Below are 7,962 nucleotides of genomic sequence, written 5' to 3' on the forward strand. Positions count from 1 at the left end.
TAGGCCAACTGAAATGTCCCCAAGTGTTCCCTGTGGGACATAACCTCCCTGATGGTGTGTCACTGGAAAGAGCAGAAGCCAGGTGGTGCGGGAGAATTGTCTCTATTCTGTCAATCATGTTTTAAATAAACGCTGATTGGCCAGGCAGGAGGTGTAGGTGGAAAAACCAGACAGGAAGTGGAAATGATGCAAGGAGAGCAGGAGAATTCTGAGGAGGAGGAAGTTGATTCCCGCCACTCCTGCCCAGACCACCGAAGCAGCAGGATGTAAGCTGCCCCACTGAAAAAGGTACTGAGCCACATGGCTAACATAGATCAGAAAAATGGGTTAATCAAGATGAGAGAGTTAGCCAGTAAGAAGCCAGACCTAAAGGACCAATCAGCATTATAACTTACGAAATCTCTGTGTGGTTGATTTTCTCTGGGGCCTGCTGGCTGGGGGGTACCGGGCAGGACAGAAAAACACAAACAACCAGGCCCCACTCATGTTACAGCCAGGAGCAGGACAGAAGCTAAAGTTCCTTTCATTTGGAGTTGACCCTGACAGGTCGGAGGGGAGGGAGCTCCCTCCTCTTCTCAGTACTGCAGGAGCTGCAGGGCTTCCGTGAAGGGAAAGGAGGACTCCACAGGGCATGCACGGGCTCACATGTGCAGATCACTATCCTGATGCAGCTCCAACTACACTGGTCTGAACGCTAAGGCCAGAAGGCAGCCCTCCAGGGTTTCTAGCTGTAGTCTCTGGGCTGGGCTGGGTCCTGACAAGGTTCTCTGCACACACGAGTAGCCACTGCACAGCTCTTGTCCTTCACCTCAGGTATTTCCTACCTGTTGAAGGCTGGGGATCCCAAAACCAGAAGCACCCCAGCCACCAGCATCCCTGTCTACCAGCAAGGATACTAAGGCATTGCCAACTCCTGCCCTGAAAGCAGTGAACAGTGTAACCTGGTGTGGGACTCCTCCAGCCTTCACTGTGAAACTGATACAAAATGTAACCTTAATTGTCTCAGCCATTTGTGACCTTGGCTAATAAGTCTTTTAAAACTGTGCCCCCACAGACTCTGTGCCCTCCTCTGAGAAGCAGCATGGCATTTCTTATCAGAAGGCTCCTTCAAAGTCACTACCCTAGCTAGGCATCCTGGACCTCTCCACCTCGGGTCTTGCAAGAGCAGCAGTTCTAGGAAGAAGGCTGCAGAAAAATGTGGTGCACAGTAGGTCTTCAAGCATGGGGCAAGGACACACTTAGTCAGGTCTCCTGTGCTCTGGCAGGCATCTGCACACACTTGCACAGCCCATGCTGACCCAGACAGTACATTCCCAGCCTCTGCACACAGAAAGCAGCATATTGTGTTTGCTATGGGGATAGACGCGGTTTATTCCTATGGTTGCACAAAGGATGAATTGCAATATTAATCCGAAAGCACAGGAATTAAAACTACCCTGCATGTTATGGTGCTGTTTTTAATTTAAACAAGGACAAGGGGCTAGTATTCTCAGAAACCGTAGTACCCAGTTGGTTCAGACAGTCCCCCTCCTGTGATTGACCAGGTCCTGACTTCTAGTGATCTCTGCAAGGTCTCTACAACCATCTGATCCTGTCCGAAGATATTGAAGACACGTCACAGGTGTGGAGCATATACAACTGGATGCCCTCACTGGACATCATCATCATCAAAGAGATCTTCAAAATCTATGGAAAAAAATAACATATTGACAGGTATAGGACAAGCAAGTGAGGAAACTGCTTCAAAATGAACTTGATGGCAGTCGGAAAGGCAGAGAAAATAGTAGACGTTAAAGGACTCCTCAAGACAGGCTCTCACCTTTATCCAGCTAGAGGGAGCAGACAGAACTCGGGGGGGGGGGGGGGCGGAGGGGAGTACTGTCCATGGTGTATTCTTGATCACATCTTAATTTAGAAGGCATTTTTATAAAGCACATGGGGGTTCTGTAGACACAGGCACAAGCACCTTGTAATTTGGCACGAGGACAGCAGTGCATCCCTGCACGAGGACAGCAGTGCATCCCTGCACGGGAACAGCAGTGCATCCCTGCAAGGGGACAGCAGTGCATCCCTGCATGAGGACAGCAGTGCCAGCCATGCACCAGGAGGGTTGAAGTGTTCACAGTTCATCTCCTGAGTGGTCAATGCTGACAGGAAGCCTCCTGCATTCCCGCACTAGACCTTTCTGGGCAAAGGTAGTGTCCACAGTGCAGTTCTGGCCACTCTCCTGCTCCACTCTCCTGCCTCCTGACCTCGGCATAAACTACCGTCTCTGTAGGTGATTTCTGCCCTGACACCATTGCTGTCACCCAGAGAAGCCTTCTGTAATAGTGCTCTACACACAGAACTGCCTAGCTTGTCAGGGCTCTCATCTGCTCACCTGCAGCCTGTGTAGATCCTCCACTACTGACAAGCCACAGTAAGGGAAGAGTGTCATATCCACAGTTAGGACCCACTGCCCCACTGCCCAGCAAACAACAGCTCTAAAGCCCATCTGTTTGAAAAGTCAAAAGGCCTTGGTAGAAGCCCTAGCCAAGTCTCATAGGTTTCCCACAATAAATGGCTTCCTAAGCACCACGGTTTGGCACAAACTGTAGAACAGCACACACTCTCCTGAGTTCAGGCAGTGAGTTGGAGGAGATGGATCCTTCATATTCCTTCCCCGTCCAGCAGGGCTCACTGGGACTGGGTGTCTGCAGCCCATGAGCAGGTGCTTCCTTACTGTGCAGGCCAGACCACTTGCTGCCCAGAGAACCAGACTCAGTGAACACAGTGCACAGCTGGTTCCTCAAGGGCCATGGGCTCATGCAGATGAATGGGGATCTGAAGGAGTCCTATTTCAATGGTATGACCCTACAGGAGGCACCGCCTGCACAGCCAGGAGCCTCCAAAGGTGCCACAAGGCTGCACTGGGAAGCACTCAGTAGCCCTGCACCATCTACTTCCTGAACAGAATTTAGAGAAATGCCTTCAAAGGCTCCAGTGTTACGTGTGTGTCCCCAAGCTCCATTTCTGACACCAGTTGGGCAGAAGTAATGTCCCCAGGAAGAAATGCACCCATCTGACAGATGACTTCCCACTCAAGCAGCAGCCACAGGCCAAAGAGTCCCAAAACCCAGCTAACTGGGTTCAGGACTTCAGGGGGCCGCTAGTAAGCTAGAAATCCACAGGGCTTGAAGAGCCTTAGTTCTTTGGAGAACCACATGTACCACAGAGCTAAAGTGGATTGAAGGGGAGAAAAACCTACTACCCTCCTAGTAGGACACTTCCGTTAAATTCTCACTTGCCATTTGAACCCTAAGGAAGGGTTAACCAGTAGGAATGAGGCCTTCAGAAATCAGAAGAACAAGAGGGTACTAAGCATGCCCTGTCACATGCCTGGAGACTTTACAGTCAGTTTTCACTGTTTACTTGGTAAAATATTCTAACCAAGAAAGCTCTGAGCTATGAGACAGAAGTATGTCCTCCGTCTCCGTCCTGACTTCAGACACAGGGCGAGCTCAAGCAGAGCACAGCTGTTACAACGCAAAGGCAGCAGAGGACAAGAGAATCCAGGTGGGCAAACAGGTGTGACCAGGAAAGAACAAGGAATAAACCAGCCATAGGACAGAGTAAGAGAAGACAGAGTCACACAGGTCCCTATGCCCATGTCTGGGTACAGCCATAACCAATGTGTCCATTTGCATATGCTATCTATACCAGCGCTCACACTCAACCTGGGGTGCTGGGAAGGGATGTATTTCATGCTTTTTCCCCCAAATAAGGCTGACAGCCAGAACTAATAGCCAGGTGACTTACTCCATACACTTGAGAAAGGGCATAAAGTCTGGGCTACACTGTGCTATGATCAAAATTACCCATGGCACAAAGCTGCCCACTGCAGAGGAAACTCAGATTAAGCCTGGCACCCAATCCTGGCATACTCACCATTAAAAAAGTCCGCATGAACTGCCTTTTCATTGGCTGCCAAGTCCATCAAGAGCCCGGTGCTCCCTCCAGCCTGGAGAATGAAAGGTAAGGTCATTCCAGTGTGTTTGTTTTCTAAAAGCAGGTGGTAGCTTCATTTCCATACCCATCCCTCCTCCCTGGAACAGAAGCCAAGAGAAAGGAAGAACGCTCAGGCTGGAGCCAGAATTTTCCAGACAAAGGCAGCAGTGTGAATGGGGAAGCCAGGCAAATGATTTGAAAGGGCTCTCGAGGTCCTGTGTTCCTTGAGTCCTCCTTGACATTGCCTTGTGTAGCACTCTTTCGCTGGAGTCTTCAGCCCCCTTCAGGTCCAGCCACCAGACACAGAAGTGCACCAGCAAGCCTGATAACTACTCTGGTCCCTCCCCTCTGAGAATACAGCCACGCCCCCTGGGAAGCTGACCACCCCAGCATAGGTCCGCGATGCTGCTCTCAGAGGACCCTCTGATGGCGGTAAAGCCAGGCCACAGCCAATCTGTGAGATATGATGTTCACAGAGACTCTATGCCATTTAGTCACCTGAAAGGTGGGAGCAGAGATCTCTGGCAGCAGCACCCTGAATAGCCGGTCCAGGCTCTTTCCTGCCTGTGCCCTAACACCCCAAGGCTGCTGGCCCAGCCCTCTCCTGGTTCTCAAATGGCTGAACACCTTTCAAATCTGCTCTCTGGACTCTGCCTCCCTCCCCAGCTCCATCACTACAGTAAGCCATCCAGATTCTGCCTCTGAAATCCTGACCTCCACTGCCTCACTCAGAACCTCTTCCAGAAATAATCCTTCCTGTCCCCATTTCTCTACTGTCTCCGTACAAACCCAAACTCCAACCCCTCCAAAGAACCAACCTCCCCAGGAAGTCAGCCTGTCTCTCCTCACTATGATGCCCCTACACTCCCTGCTGCAGTACAGAGGAGCTGGGGCTGAACGTGACTGCCTCAGCCATGGATCACAGAGTCCATTCTGCAGGCTTCACGATGCGGCCCTGCCTGTTCCCTCCCCTCCGTGCCCGACTAGGTGACATTCCTTTCCTTTTGTGGGTCAGGGAGGACCACTCTTTCAGAGCTCTGCTCCTATGGCTCTTTCCATCCATGTCCATGTAACAACAGGGCACATCCTTCACCATTTGGCTCAGGGGAAGTTCCTTTCTTGAGCCTCAGCAGAGCCAACCGAAATCCCATGGATAATTCTGTAGGAGCACCCCCACCCTTGCTATTACACTTAGGATTTGCGATCGGCCTCTTCTGGCCATACCTGACCTCTCTAAGGACCGGAGCCGCATCTGAGCATCTCTCTACTCTCTGAGCTTTTGATGGGAGCAAGAGGCTCTGATATAAAAGAGTCGACAGGCACTCCTCATCATAAGCACCTCACTGGAGCACCTCTTCCACATAAAATCGCTCTGTGGCCATGGTGGAGACCAAAGGCATAAGCTCGCTCCAAAACTCTGTGTATCTACACGAATTAACCAAGTCCCAGCGAAAAGTACACAAATGCCATACATCGCCCCTTGCCCTTCCCCCAGGGCTTGGGGCTGGCCACCAGTCAGTCCATAAACCTCGCTCGGGCTTTCTCTCCTGGGAAGATTGATGGGGAGCCCCAGTGAAAGAACTGTCTGCGATCAAACCTTACTTCCTCGCTGCAAATCACTTAGCACTGACCCTGCGACTGCCACCACCAGCTCCCGCTTCCCCAGCTGCCTGCAGTTTTTGACTCCTAAAAGCACCTGGGCTCCCGCGCGTGTTTGCTGGCCGTGCTCCCGCCCCCACGCCCCGCTCCGTACTGCCGCAGTCCAACCTCGTCCAGGTCCACGTAGGGCCCCGCGCCCTCGGGAAACATCTCATCCACGGCCGGCTTCATCTCCGCTCGGCGGCCTTGCGCTCACTTCCGGCCAGCCCCGTTCACTTCCGGTGAACCTCCGAACTGATCTAGACGCCGGAGGACCGCGCCTCGGTGGTGCCCCGCCGCCCTGGCTTCTGGGCACCTGAGCTGTCTCCCGCCGAGCAGGCTAGGGCAGCAGATTACCGGTTAAGGATCAGCAGCACCCCACGGGCACGAGTGATCGGAGAAGAAAGGAGACTGTCCGTTTCTCGGCAGGGATGCAGCTCAAAACCGTCAGAATGACTAGTACAGAAACTGCAGGCAGTAATGGGGTAGCGAAAAGATGGGGGTAACAGAAATCCAAACGTTGTGCACAGTGGCCGTGACCCAGAATCCCTGCCTCAGTTCACTCGGAAATGGCTCAGGATCACCTCAGTCAAGAGGAGGAAGTAGCCCAGTACCCGTGGACGCGTGAACGCAGACAAAGCCAAAACAGGTGTTAACCACACGAGGGATAGTTTGGAGTCTTAACTAAGAAGGAATTTCTAACCCGTGGGCATGGACGAGCCTTGAGGATGTTGTTAAGTGAAATAAAACAAATGCTGTGGTCCCACTCATGAGATTCCTCAGGGTAATGAAACTTCTAGAAATGCCGCAGTGTAATGGCTTTGGGGTGGCAGATGTTCAGTGGACAGTTTCAGATCTGCAAAGAGTTCTAGAGGTGTGTGTTTGCAGGAGGCACGGAGAGTCGGTTATATCACTGGACTGTCCATTTTAAGGTGCTATATTATATTGTACCATGGTTTTTAAAGAATGAATGAAAGAAAAGAGATGAGGAAGGAATGGAGGGGGCGGGGATCATTGGGAGAGAAGAAACCTAGAGATACTCTGACAGTCTAGACTATTCTGGTGAGGCTCCTGGATGTTCCCTAGGACTGTGTGTGCCTCCTTGTAAGATCCGTTTTAATAAATATCCTTGTGAAATCAATGTTGCAAGAAGCCTGAAACCAATTGATATCTGCCTATGCTCCATGTCTGATAGCTCTCATCACCCTCCACTATCCCCGGATAGTGTCATTTGACCCTGCCTTCAGCAAAACCCCTGTGTTACTCCTGAGTCTTTCCCCATCTACCTCCACCCCACTGCTTGGCTGTCAATGCGTGTTTGCCAATGTTGAGCCAAGTCTCTCCATGCAGTACAAACCTGTCACATGGCTTTGGATGGCCTCCCTTACTCTGATTTGACAGTGTTCAGAGACTGGGTTGTTGTTGATGTTTTTCATTTAACAACTTTGAGACGTCAAGCGCTCAGGGTCTCGGCTGCTAGAGTGAGAATCGGGGTCAAGGGAAATGGCAGCTCCAGGGAAATCGACTTAGCTAAGGTATAATGGGAATCGTGGCCTGGGCAGTCATTGCGCCCCTCTCCCCGCCCCCAAGCCTTAGTGCAGGATCCAGGAGAAGTAAGCAAGGACTGGAGAGCCTCAGATGCCAGGTCAGTGTTGTCCTGAGATGAAGGTCAAGCCAAGGAGACTGAGACGGGCTGGCAGCCAAGATGAGCCTCCTATTCAATTTTTCTTCCAACTAGTGGCGGGGGAGAGGGGCGGCATTAACGAGTGTGTTCTTGGCTTGCACGCCTTGTATGTGTCTTGGAGTAAATAGGCTGCTGCTGCCTTATGCCACACTGTCTGCACATCCTGCCATACCCATGGGACTATTCCCTTCCCCCAGCAGCCTCAGCCTAGAATCTTTCCCTCTATGACCAGGTGTGGTATATAACTCTCCCTGGCAGACAGGGATATGACTCCATGATTCCTGCTTCCCCCAGGAACATGCTGTGCCCCAAGCACAGGTGCCCGGCCCCAACGTGACTGCTGTTCACGAAGGAGCTGCCTGGGATGCTGTCCGCTTGCCTAACTGGAGACATGGCCTTAACAAGTCAGGCTGAACTGATGTCTTTGTTTCAAATTCCTTGCCTACAATCTGGGGCCACCATAGCCCACACCCAGGCCATTATGAGGACAGAATGTCAAGGTGATGTCTAAGGGTGAAAGCCCTGATTGACACTCCTAGGCATAGAAATCATGCTTGTTTTTATTAAAGGTGTGCTCAGTAGTTGTCAGAATAAAGGTACTTCACAGAGTGATACCGCACACATCAGCTCCTTGAAAGAAACCCACAGGGGTG

The 7,962-nt window shown here is 51.6% G+C and overlaps 1 protein-coding gene across 1 annotated transcript; it reads right to left on the reverse strand.

The window, feature by feature from the left end:
- Positions 1-1,441: 1,441 nt before the first annotated feature.
- Cops9 (COP9 signalosome subunit 9) lies at positions 1,442-5,891 on the reverse strand. Its single transcript, XM_048441891.3, has 3 exons — positions 5,755-5,891; positions 3,928-4,000; positions 1,442-1,686 (listed from the first exon to the last, which is right to left on the reverse strand). The coding sequence occupies exons 1-3, from the start codon at positions 5,815-5,817 to the stop codon at positions 1,649-1,651; spliced, it is 174 nt and encodes a 57-aa protein (XP_048297848.1). The 5' UTR covers positions 5,818-5,891; the 3' UTR covers positions 1,442-1,648.
- Between the last annotated feature and the right edge of the window lie 2,071 nt (positions 5,892-7,962).

The sequence above is a fragment of the Myodes glareolus genome, chromosome 1, assembly GCF_982192425.1.
Source record: "Myodes glareolus chromosome 1, mMyoGla1.1, whole genome shotgun sequence".
In the NCBI taxonomy this organism is placed as follows: Eukaryota; Metazoa; Chordata; class Mammalia; order Rodentia; family Cricetidae; genus Myodes; species Myodes glareolus.